Raw genomic sequence first — 12,766 nt, forward strand, 5'->3', positions numbered from 1 at the left:
GGAGAATAGCAACACTGCCATCCCATCCCATCTCCTTTCCCATCCCATTTCTCCATCTCGATCTCCATAACTTGCTGCAATGTCGTCGCTAATCGCAGGCTCTGGGATTGTAAATTAAAAATGGAAGCCTTGATGGCAGGGAGATTGCATCACCTCTGCTCACCTCTCGATGTGTCCGGATTCATCAGCGAAGAAATTAATGATGGGAATATGAAACCGCCAATTTGCCTAGCTCCATATCGAAGTGAATCCCTCTCTTCAAGACACCCAAAGAAGGAGAAATGCTTTCCAAATGCTTTCCTCTCCATATGGGCGCAACAATCGAATTGCTCCAACGATGCCACCTCTGCGTGCCCATAACTCACTGGATCCCTCCCCTTAGCCCATGTCAGCCGAATCCAACTCTGGCCAGGCTAAGCAGGAGCAAAAAGTGCGGCAATTAGAAGCAGAAGCTGCCGATGGCAGTTGGATGTTGGCCGGTGATTGAGTTGCAGCTCAGGTGGACTTCTCCTTCCCCTCCGAAACCTCGAGGTTCTCCATTCGCGGCTGTAATTGATGATAGATGTGGAAGAGGGGGAGGAGGCAGGGGAGTGGGAGGCAACGACCAACGGCAAACAGGAAAATTCATATTACGAAAAAACTGCATCGCTTAAGTGTCATTATTGGGACCAGAATTTCAACAAGTCGCTGCCGTTGTCGTGTCTTCTGATGCAAAAGTGGAAGGTGCAGGGGGTTCTGGGGAGATGGGGCAGATGGAGATGGCAACTTTCACCGCGCTCAGAATTCCTTTGAGCAGCGATCTTGTGCTTCAGTTGGATGCAGAGGAACCAGAACCACAGCCAGACATCGGTCAATCTCGGATCTCCGGACCCCTTCCTTTCCTCCTCTGGGTGCGCCAATATCCGCTGGCCACAATCAACACCTCCGCACCGCCCACCGCCCCTTCTTGGCGAGGTGGAGCCATCACTCAACTTCACCTTCAGTCAGTCTGAGGCCTCTCTTATCTTTGGATATACCCAATCCCCCATCCAGTCCTCCTACTCCTCCCCCAAAGTCACCTGGTGTTGTTTTTACACCTTGCTCGTTTTTGTGGCCGTGGTCTCGTGTCGAATGGATCCCAACTTGGGAGCAGAGTGCTGTAGTTGTGGTGGCAGTCCAAGTACAAGACAGCAACCAAGTTGTCGTCGGCGAAGGGCGTTAACTGGGTTAAACGCTCGTTGACAGTTCTATGCCGCCGACCAAGCCAAGACCACGTCTAAGCCAAGAATTCGAGACCAAGAGGCAGAGGCAGAGGCAGAGGAGGGTGGAGCCGAAGGTACTGACAGTCAGTCAGTGGCACAGGCCAAACGAGACACTTGCTAAGAGTGAAAATTCTGATAGAATGCTTTTTCCTTCCTCTGCATAGAAAGCTGCAATTAGAGAGAGCCGAAGGGAGCCATTGAAAAGTGAAACAAAACAAATCAGATGGCGGTGCAATCAGAGGAACATCGTTACCATTCCACCTCATGAAGTTCACCTTTCGATTCGAATCGGGGTCACCGGGTGGCGTCTTTGATGGACACTTTCATCATGCGTGCGATTCTTATCGTCATTAGGACTCCGCTGGCTACTCCCTACCTTCAGATCTTAACTCCTTCGGGCACCTTTCCTTGATTACCAGCGCAAATCTGGAGAAACTCCCCCCGAAGATTGATGACTCACATTTGTATCTTTGCGTGCCATCGCAATCCTTTCCTTTTCGCCAAAAATTCTCTCCGTTCCGAGTGAAAGTAAACCACTGCGATGAACCCACTGAAATTCAAGAGTGAGAGACTCGCTCCACTTCTAATGAGCCAACTCCAAGTGCATTTCCAAGTAAAAACGAATCTGAGGTGGGGACCAATCAATTTGCAAACAATCGAGACACGAGACGAATAAACGAGCTGCACAGCGAATTTCGTCGAATGATTGCCGGAAACATAAACTCCTGCTCCTGATCGACCTCCACTTTCTGGGGAAATGGAAATGGAAATGGGAGGTGGACTATTGGAACATAGGAACAGCCCACGCGGCAATCAGAGAATGTGTTAAAAATCGAAAGGAAATTTGCATGTCACTCAATGGAGGCCTAAACTTTGTTTGCTCTGCAAACGAACCTCGAAACTCTGGACAAGATCAGGGCAACACCCCGCGGTTGTTCCGTCACTCTTTCGGCACTCTTTCTTGGCACAGTTTCTCGGACCTAGAATGGAAACCAATATTTGAATACCAAGCGACACAGAAATCAGAACACGTCGAAAATCAGTAGATGGCCCATTTTAATCCACTTCCTCCTAACGGTCGTGTATTGATATATCTCTGGCCATCCGCCGCAGTGAATCTGGCCTTGATAAGAGGGAGCAACAAACTCAGCGCTCTAGAGTGTGAATGTAAACGTTGTCCAACCCCATTCGGGAAATATCTGACATGAGATCGAGAAAAATGGCTTCCCGAGAATCGCAAGTCTCGTAATTTTGGCAACGATCGCGGCATGCGATAGCAATTAGAGCAAAACTCTGCCAGTTCCAATTACTCAATCCAAAGTTCACCCACTCTTCTGGTATCCCAATCAATCCCTGACCATCTCGAGAACTCGGGGTCTACTCATTCACACGCCAATTCCAATTCCGACTCCAAAGTCAAGGCCCGAATCCGGATGAAGGTTGCCGATTGCAGACTTCCTATTTCGATCCCAACTCCCAAAGCTTTCCCGAGATGAAAGACAGAAAGACACAATTTATATAATTTCTTTATCAGATCTTTTCGATGTGGTTCGTTGTTGGAAAAATTGTATAATTCCCTCAGAGGCGTTAATCGAAGGCGGAGAGGCCTCAATTATGGCCCAAAGTGACAATCGCTGCAGAATCAAAGTCGAATCTGGAATGGAATCACTGCCCCGACAAGTGTGGAAATCGGATGCAGTGCATCGGATGGAGAGTGAGATTCAGATACAGATGCTTGAAAACGCGGGAAAAGTGCGACGAGTGCAGTTCGCTGTGCTTTCGATGATTGCGCGTCAATATTTAATTGCATTATGTGACGGACAAATTCGAGACAGCCTCCGCTTTCTTTGTGGCGCAACTGCTGATTTCTGGTGGTGTTACTATGTGCAGTGTGGTTGCATAAACGCTGTATCAAGCCCGGTTGCCTTGACTAAGCTGCCCCCACAATCAGTGACCTCATTCCGCACTCCCCGTTTTTTCAACTCTTTATTTCTTATTTTTAGCTCTGCCTTCGATTGTTATCGCGCACTTAATTAGGCGTGCGTTGAGGTAATGCTCGTGTAGTTCCTCGGGTACTTACAACTCTGGTCATTAGAAAGCTAAGCTGCAAGGTTCTCGGGGTTCTACTTCCCTCCCCCCTGGAAAATCGCGGGGCATCTGAGACTCCTCTCTGAGTGATCCGTGCACCTGCCGCTCTTTTATGGCCCGCTGTGGCACTTCAATTTGGCATTATTCAGTGCAATTCAATGCCGCTGCTGCGTGTCAGGCAATCGCATTAGAAAATCATTTGCCTCGACTGTTATAATTGCATTTTATTACTTCCGACAAGAACGAGAAACCCAAGAGCTGTGGACCCTTGGCGAGAAAAGCTGTAGTCGTAGCTCAAGCTGTAGTTGAAGTTGAAGCTAGAGCTGGGACTGAAGAAAGTTGCCAGCGAAGAGCTCTCTTCTGCGGAAGAGAGCTGGCGAAGAGCGGCTGCTTGGGCTATTAGCTTTCCGCCATCTACCGGTTTTTCTTCTTGGCCAAAAGAGAGTTAGTCGCCGCTGCCTCGGCCTCTGCCGCTGCCTCTGCCGACGTCGATTGGGGCCTTCGACGGTCGGCTTCCCAGCTTGAAAACGTTTTCCGCGGCCTTCGCAGCGAGCATTCAGTGTCAAGGTGCTCGAACTGGCGGTCGCTAGCGCTCCATCGATAGAAGAAGCTAACGAACTCGATCCGATCTTGCCCAGCATCTGGAATCTGGAGTTCCTCGAAGAGTTTCGCATAAGAACGTTTAGCCAAATCGCACAAGATTCAGTTGGGCGCTCCACTTTCGACAGTGAGGACGTCGCTCGAGCGGTTCGCGTAGTTTCGGTCCATCAAATCAAACACTCAAAAAACTATTTTTTAAGAAACAAATCAATCGTGTGTTTTGTGCGTGTCCTGTTCCGAAACAGTTAAATAACCCCGGCCACATTCTCGAGTGACCAAGGTAAAAATTGAAAACGCGTTCTGCAAATCCATTGACATTCAATGCCTGACAAGGTGTCAATTGTCAGGCGAACAGGATGTCCACATGTCGATCAATTAAACGAAAATGGTCAATGGATCATTAGAGAAAGCTTGGGTGAATGTCAGCACAAAAAGCATCGAGGAGATGTCACATTAGATTCCAAGTATCCAAGCATCCGAGCATCCAAGTTTCCAAGTTTCCAGTTTCGAGATAAATCCGCGGAGCTGGAACTGGCATTTTTGCCATGCCGGAAACACGGCGCGCAGAACCCGTCAACTCCCAAATGTGCAGAATTCTGCAGGCAATTAACTTTCGGCCTGGTCAAGACTTCTTGCTCCCCTGTCGATCCACCATCCACTGGGAATCCTGGTGGTGACCAGTGATTTGGGTCAGTCAACGGTTCGATGCGACCATTTAATGGCAATTAGCTGGGGCTACGACCAGTCAAGACCTGAATGTCAAAAGAGTGCAAGACTTTCGCTGCCTCGGCTAGAATCCAACAGTCCAAGAATCCGAGTGACAAATCTCTGCACTACGTGATCCACAATTCATTGCCCTGTTACGAAATAAGCCGGGCTAAATGGTGACCCAAACTCATTAATATTCCGGTGGGGTATTGGATCCGAAATGCGTTCAACATCTAGAGCTGCTTCTTCGTGAGCTCGGAGATCATGTTTATGGATTTGGGTGCATAGATTAGGGTTTCGAATGGCTTTCGAATTGGTGCGGTTGATTTGCCGTTAGGTTTGGGCCATGAAATGAAAAGTTTTGTCAAGATTTTCCCAATGCTTCTTGCCTTTTTTTGTTTTTGCTTTTCGATACACCGCAGCCAAGGGAAACTAGTTTTGTGGCTCTTTTGATAGTTGAGAAATTTCACTGGCCATTAATTGAAGATTTGTCGCTAACTTTGAGAAATTTCTGCCAGCCACAAAAAAGAATTTCTATAGAAATAACTCGAGGTGACCCACATCCAAGCGGAGCCAACTCCTTCTGCCGATGGCCAGCGGGTGCAGTTTTCAAATTGCCAGCCATGAAATGAAGATAGCAGCTAGCAGCTAGCAGCCAGGCCAAGAAGTAGTTGCCAAGTGGCTTTTCTGGCCAACTTGGAGAACCTGGCTCCATCTCCTTCTGCGGCGAGTTGCACACATTGCTTACAGTTACACTGAGCAGCGCTTCAATTGAGATAAGCTCCGATGGTAGTTATGTCATTCCCTGGCACACTTTTCCAACCAGCCAGCCAGCCAGCCAGCCAAGACAACAACTAAACCAATCACTCGCCATTCTAATTAAGTGGCAACTAGTTTTTGGCGTATTGGTGTCATAAAAGTGCTCTATCGGCACCTAGACAGCACAGGAAAGCAGTGGGATTAGCCCGAATTTCGAACCAGATCCGAAGAAGACTCACTCAAAACAACACTCTATAAAGCCTGGCCAAAACAAACTGTCAAATTTGGCTGTAAATGTGTGTGCTAAGCGAGAAACAAGTTGCTAAGCTGGCTGATAAATGCTCGGACATCCCGATCCGAGCATGCATATATATAAATCTCCATTCGATTCGAATCTCGGGATCCGCAGCAGGAGCAGCTCGGCTGCCAAATGGAAATTTATGTCCATGTCCGTGAGCTTGTGAGTCTGCAGCAGCGGATCCGTGGATTAGTTTATTGGCCCACTAAGGCAACTGACCCACAGCATTAAATTGTGATTTGAGTGGGCCAGTAGCTGACTGGCTGGTAGTAGTTTTCTCCAGCTGGGTTTTACCACCGGGTAATTAGAATGTTTTCCCCTCTTATTTATTTTATTGAATTGCATTACATCGAGTTGAGGTAGCTGCGAGGGGCACGCGACTCGCTCTGCTGGGCAGTCCGTGTCATTGACCAGCAACCATGGAAATTGATTTGCAGGCAGACAATTGCATAATCGTTGATTATGAGGCACTCACGAAGCTGTAGACGTAGCTGCAGCTCCGAACTGCAGTCGAATTCGATTAGTGCGGAAATCAAGTCGAGCGCATGTGGATAGAAAAGCCGGGCTCTCTGTGATTTAACGCATATTACACGTAATGCATTTTCCATGCAGCTGGGTACTGGTACTGGGTCTCGAGCTGAAGCTGAAGCTGAAAAAGAACCGCAAAAGCCACTAACGATCCAACATAAAGCATCCAACAGTTGTGTTCTCCTCCGTATCGATCGCATTGTGATCGGAGGGGCCCAATCAGAATTCCAGCTGACCATTTCAGTTAACAGCTAGTGCTTCTTGGCTTAAAGTCCAGGTGCTTTCGGCCATGGATTCTTGGCTTTTTTGTCTAGCTTAGCTTCTTGGCTTCCTGTGCGTGCGCCAATGCCTAAGTGGCATTATTTTAATTCCTCTGGCCGTGCGTGTGAGCAGCGTTTAGATCTCCGAACTGCAGCCGTTTTTCCTCTCCAAGGTTCTGATGGGACCATCAACCAAATTGATTTTGCATCTATTCCCGGGCAATTAATCAGTGCTGGCTTCTTCGTGCTGGTGGGCGTTGCCACTGCAATTGCAACTGCAACTGCACAGCTGGATAGCCCGTATTAAACCCATTATTAAAGCTTAACTGTAACTGCCGGGGCAATTAATCACGAGATAAGCATGGGAGTGGGAAGACACTGAAATGCTAATTAAAAACCAAGCTACCAAAACGTTCTTTTTGCCATTTTCCTTCGCTTCCAGAGTGCCGGAATACAGAATACAGAATACAGAACACAGAGGCCAAAATGCAACTGCGGTCAATGACAAAGAAGCGAGGAGTCAGCATGATGGCGCTGCTGGGCCTAATGCTGCTTTTGGTGGACACCTCTTCGGTGGCGGCACGCAAGCTGCCCAAGCGGCCGGCGGTGAAACCGTTGAAGACATTTCCGCGCAACAATGCCACACCGATTCCGGCAACGGGAGCGGGAATTGCGGCGCCGAACGGAAGCGAGCTACCAAAACCGTTGAGCGTTGAGCCAGCGGAAGCGATTGTCGCATCGCCACCTGGCTCTGCAGATTCCTCAGGTGATTCTGCCACTGCCACTGCCAATGCCCCCGCCCCTGCCCCTGCCCCGGCATCACCTGCTATATCACCTGCCGCCGAGACCAAGGCCGATGATCTGGGCCCCGCTCCCATGGCAACACCTTCGGGGAGCTCCTCTTCGGTGGACGAGGACTGCGAACCGGATATGATTGGCTTCGAGCTCATAACAGGGTAAGTGTCACCGCCAAGCAACATAAATCTTAATTGCGGACAATTAGTTGTCCATGGAGTACCATGAAGTGCCATTGAGAACCATTAAGTACCATCGAGTACCATGGAATCCCGTGGAGCAGGGACAATCGCTCGAGCAGGGAGCATAAATTATACCCACCACTGCCTGTTAACACATCGTAAAGGTGGTTTCCCCCATTTATAATGCCGCCAAACCACCCACTTGGGTTGGCCCAAAGCCCCAACGAGAACCCCAGAATTTATGTGCGTTACTTTCCGGTTAATCCACCATCGCAGGTACGTGCTATCGGCGCCATCGAAGCAATTGGAAACGCTGCCCGGCACCCTCATGCTGACCGACTGCCTGGAGGCCTGCCAGGCCAATGAATCTTGCAGCGCGGTTAATTACGAGACGGGCCTGTGTGTCATGTTCCGCAGCACCGCCGATCAGTTGCCAGGTGAGTCGACTTTTGGCTGCGCCGGGAGAAAAGAAATGAAATGGGCTTGGAGAAGGAGTGGGTCCTACAGCCAGTCTGTGCCATTCCCTCGACAAAGCCTCTTAAAACGCCACAAAATCGTAATGACGGCAGCAAAACAAACATCATAGATACAATGAGAAGTACCAATGAAAGCTCTAAGTTCTCAAGTGTAGATTTTAAAAGTTTGTTGCCAAAGCTACCTAAATGTGATTCAGTTTACGACTCCAATCATTTTCAAAATCAAAGAGAAAGTAAGTCATTACAAATGTTTTTTGAATTCCTTTTCGCTGCTGCTATACTTAATGGGTTCCCAAACACAAGCTACTAGGGATTAAATAAGACAATGTTGTTCTTATGTCCTTAACATCAAAGAGAACTTTAGAATAGAATTTTCCCATTAAAACTCTCGGTATTAGTTAGTTTTTCCATGTGTAGTTGCTGGTTAAAGAGCACCCAGCTCAGCACTCGATAGCCCAATCACGATCTTTGGCTCGCAGCTTGTATGTTAAATGTTTCCCGCTAATCACAATGAATGCCGCCCCCATCTGGCCATCCATCCCCCTGCACTTCTTTACAGGTTCACTTTCCCGCTCCCAGTACCCCGTGTTCACCGTTTACGCGCAGAAATCCTGCTTCGGAGTGCGTCCCTGCTCGAAGGCCTGGTGCATCGATCGCGTCCAGGGCTACCGACTCCCAGAGCGGGCCAAGGCCAGCCAGAGTGTGGCCACGCGGCGCGACTGCATCGAGCTCTGCCTGGGCGAGACGGAGTTCACCTGCCGGTAAGTGCTGGGGTACCGTTACAGCAGAGCCACCCTCTTGAACTGAAACACCCACCCCGCCTCCTTTGGGTGCACACACCTCTTTACTCCTCCCCAAAGCACTCGTCAGAAACCACTAGGCACTCTGCGATACACGACAAAATATAAAAGTCTGCATTGGGTCTATTTGGTTTTTGCAATGTGGATTGTTTCCTATCGTAAATGAAAATTAAAAAAATTAAAAAAGAATAAAAAAGGGATGGTAATAATATTATTATGCACTTTTACTACCAAATTTTAAAGCGATTTTACGCCTGAATAGTGTCTTTACTAACAACTAAGAATACCTAGAACCTCTTTTATATTTTTAAAATACCACATTTCTTTTACCCAAAGTAATGCCAATTCACCCTTATTTTTCTCTGTGCACCCCGATCCACCTGAAGATCGGCCAACTACTATGCGCACTCTGGCCTGTGCGAGCTCTCGGACATGGATCGCATTACGCTGTCGGACGAGGCGAACATCGCGGCCTACGATGGCGCCGACTATCTGGAGAACAACTGCGCGGAGGAGCCCAGCAAGCTGTGCGAGTTCAAGCGCGTAGCGGGTCGCATTCTGAAGACGGTGGACTCGGTGCACCAGAACGTTCAGACCCTGGACGAGTGCCGTGACCTCTGCCTGACGGCCCCGTTCCGGTGTCACTCGTACGACTACAACGAGACCGGGGAGCTGGTGTGCCGCCTGTCCCATCACAGCCGGGCCACATTGACGGATCTCTCCGAGCCCTACCTCTCCATCGAGGAGGCGGCCACCTACGAGCAGTCCGCCTGCTACAATGTCTCCATCGACTGCCGCTCAGGCGAGATGGTGACCAAGATCCGTACCTCCAAACTATTCGACGGAAAGGTCTACGCCAAGGGAGCCCCCAAATCCTGCGCTGTAAATGTGAACAACTCTCTGGAGTTTGACCTCAAGATGCGGTACAACGATCTGGAGTGCAATGTGCGACAGAGTGCCTACGGCAGGTATATGAACGACATTGTGATCCAGCACCACGACATGATTGTCACCTCCTCCGATCTTGGACTGGCCGTATCCTGCCAGTACGACTTGACCAACAAGACGGTGGTTAATAATGTGGATCTGGGTGTAACTGGAGAGATTGAGTCTACGCTCAGCGAGGAAATCATCGTCGATTCACCGAACGTCATCATGAAGATAACCGCACGTGATGGCAGCGACATGAAGAGGATCGCCGAGGTTGGGGATCCGCTGGCACTGCGATTCGAGATCGTCGACGCCAACAGCCCGTACGAGATCTTTGTGAGGGAACTGGTGGCCATGGACGGGACGGACAGCGCCGAAATCACACTGATCGACGCCAACGGCTGTCCCACGGACCAGTACATAATGAGTGCCATGCAAAAGCTGGCCAGCAATCGCAAGGTGCTGCTCTCACAGTTCGACGCCTTCAAGTTCCCCTCCTCGGAGCTGGTGCAGTTCCGCGCCCTGGTCACGCCCTGCATACCGCGCTGCGAACCGGTTATCTGCGACAACGATGAGAACGGCGAGCTCAAGTCGCTGCTGTCCTACGGTCGTCGCAAGCGATCGGTGCTCAACGGCACTGATGGCGGTAAGTAAACGGTTCTTCTCGGCCAGCTTCGAAACCAGGGATGGATGGCCAGCTAAGCCACCAATCCACCAACCGGTGACCTCTCGAGAGGTGCACCATCTGGGTCTTAGTTTCTTGGGGCCACATGGTGTTGCACATGTGACACTTACTTTGACTGACAGAAGGAAATCTTCAGAAATTGCTGAGATTTTTGAGTAGGTTGCATTATTATTTGGAAGAAGCTTAGATAGCCAGTGGATTGTAGAAAAATTTAATTACATATTGTATCCAATTTCCTTAAAACCCAAGAACATTTATAGAATTTATGTAAGATCATCCATTCTTTGTATAGCAAAGAATATCTAGAAATAGAAAGCTTTATAAGGTAAACACATTTATTTAACATCTATGTCTGTTAGAATTGGTATCGAAAGCATAAATAATTTTCAGGTTTTAGCCACAAATATAAGGTCCTTTTTAAAGTCCAATAACAATAACACAATAGGATTGCAAGTAAATTAGTTTCCTGTTAAATTTTAAAAGTCAATCTATTTATGGCCGTAAAAAAGTTATGGGTGTTTGGACTGCATCTACAAAGATGTGTCCATTAAAAAGAGTATGGACCATAACTAGGCTGACACCAATTGCTTTTATCATTCGGTTGGCGGAATTGGAATGCCGTACTATATGGCCCATCCGGGATTTATGCACCTTCCTCAACGGCACACCATCCCTGGTTTGGTGGCACAACAGACCAGAAAAGAACACTACAGAACAGAACAGAACAGCTCCCAGAAAACATATTTCATTTCTTGTTTGCCTCTTTTTCTCCTTCTCGCCTCTCTTTGCTCGCCTGCAATTTTTTGTGTCTTCTGTGATTTTCTGCTCGATGGATGCGCTGCTACCTTTTCACAGTTGAGCTGGCCATTAAGTCGGAACGCCAAAAACGTGATGTGAGTCATCAGGCGGCCGGCGATGAGAACCTTCTGCTGGTGCAATCGATACAAATCACCGATAAGTTCGCCTTCAATGGCGCCGATTCTCCGGGAGGCAGCGGTTCGGAGGCCGGTGGTCTGGATGGCCTGGCCAAATTGCAACTGGACCTGGGCACCAAATCGGACACTTGCATAAATGGCTATGGTGAGTAGTGGCGGATGGGGACGGGGATGGGGCACTGGGGATTGGGGATCACTTAGGTCTTGGGTCTTGGGTCCAGACCAATGTGTAGCACGGTGGCAAGTCTATCCAAGTCGGCTCCATCTATTTGGTATCGCTGAGCGTGGCGAATTGATTTGCGTTAATCGCGTGCCGTCGCGCCATCTAGCCTCTAGAAAAAAGTTTAAAAAAAAAAAACGAAAGAGCCGCATGGACTTGCCAACTTGCCGACTGAGTGCCCAGCTAATTAAATAAGCTCGTAAATTTTCTTCAACTCTTTTTACAACTCTATCCAGGCTTCATAATTGCCGGGGCTCTGTTCCTGCTGCTCCAGCTGACGGTCATCGCTGTCTGGGACAATATGCAGAAGCGAGCGTTACACAAGCGGTAAGACCGTCAACGCCAGTGAATGGCCTCTTAACAAGCCAGTTGGAGAGGTCGGAGACGGAGAAGATGGAACCGGTGGAGTGGACGGAGCTCCAAATGCAGATGGAGGATGGAAATGGAAGCAGAGACAGAAACCGAGCTGCAGGTGGAGAGGCAGAAACTAGCATGAAATTCTACTTAGCTCAAAACTTAGCACCGCTCATAATCTAGTTAGTAGATGTACGATCGAGAGATGGAGATGGAGAAATGGAGACGCCCTTCCCCGGACTTTCCGCCATAGAGCTGGACTCCTCTGTGAAGGGATCCCCCTAGGAACGAACCGTAGCTTAATATTTATACCTATGCCTAACTATAAACCCCACGTATGTGTGCGCATTTAGGCGCCCCCTCTATAAGACTTACTTGCTAGGACTACTCTGAATACATATGTCGGCATACTATCAGCTTAAGACTCGGAACTTGGAAATCGGAACGAAAAGCTCCTTAGTTGTAGTGCGAACGAACCATTCAAACCTCTCAAGCGAGCTTCGAGCTGACAACCATTGCTCGTTTAAGAGGTTTGACTGTCTACTAATACTTAAACACTTAACTTAACTTAACTTAACTTAATGCTTATATATGCTAGGCCCAATCGAACAATCGAACACAAACACACAAAAATGTAAGAAAATGTAACAAGACAAAACTTCAGATGCTATAAAAGGTAAATAAACGTATTAGAAAGATACTCGTTTGCATTCGCATTACTTTTCTTTTCCTTTTAACCGGGTTTGTTTGGTCTGCGATTTCGTTTGCGTTTGCGGAATACAAAATTTGCCCGTCACTGTCAATGCCAATCGATCGATTTAACAAGGCCAAAACCTCAAGCCCCAGCCTCGGCCATGATTGTTGGTTTTGGCCTAATCAACGTTGATACAAATCAATCAAGAGCAGC

At 48.5% G+C, this 12,766-nt stretch overlaps 1 protein-coding gene across 1 annotated transcript; it reads left to right on the forward strand.

Annotated features, from left to right (window-relative positions):
* The first annotated feature begins 4,126 nt into the window (after positions 1-4,126).
* Positions 4,127-12,492, forward strand: LOC119557880. The gene is made up of 7 exons (XM_037870883.1): positions 4,127-4,209; positions 6,925-7,438; positions 7,736-7,896; positions 8,495-8,696; positions 9,122-10,311; positions 11,206-11,430; positions 11,742-12,492. Exons 2-7 carry the CDS (start codon positions 6,969-6,971, stop codon positions 11,834-11,836), a joined length of 2,343 nt encoding a protein of 780 aa, XP_037726811.1. The 5' UTR covers positions 4,127-4,209; positions 6,925-6,968; the 3' UTR covers positions 11,837-12,492.
* The last annotated feature ends 274 nt before the right edge of the window (positions 12,493-12,766 follow it).

Source organism: Drosophila subpulchrella, chromosome 3R (assembly GCF_014743375.2).
Source record: "Drosophila subpulchrella strain 33 F10 #4 breed RU33 chromosome 3R, RU_Dsub_v1.1 Primary Assembly, whole genome shotgun sequence".
Classification (NCBI taxonomy): domain Eukaryota; kingdom Metazoa; phylum Arthropoda; class Insecta; order Diptera; family Drosophilidae; genus Drosophila; species Drosophila subpulchrella.

Bases quoted from the DNA above. Each gene is read 5' to 3' on its own strand.
- LOC119557880 (XM_037870883.1), top strand. From the start codon at position 6,969: ATGCAACTGCGGTCAATGACAAAGAAGCGAGGAGTCAGCATGATGGCG. The intron at 8,697-9,121 runs GTAAGTGCTGGG...ATCCACCTGAAG, and splicing joins GAGACGGAGTTCACCTGCCG to ATCGGCCAACTACTATGCGC. The intron at 10,312-11,205 runs GTAAGTAAACGG...ACCTTTTCACAG, and splicing joins GCTCAACGGCACTGATGGCG to TTGAGCTGGCCATTAAGTCG.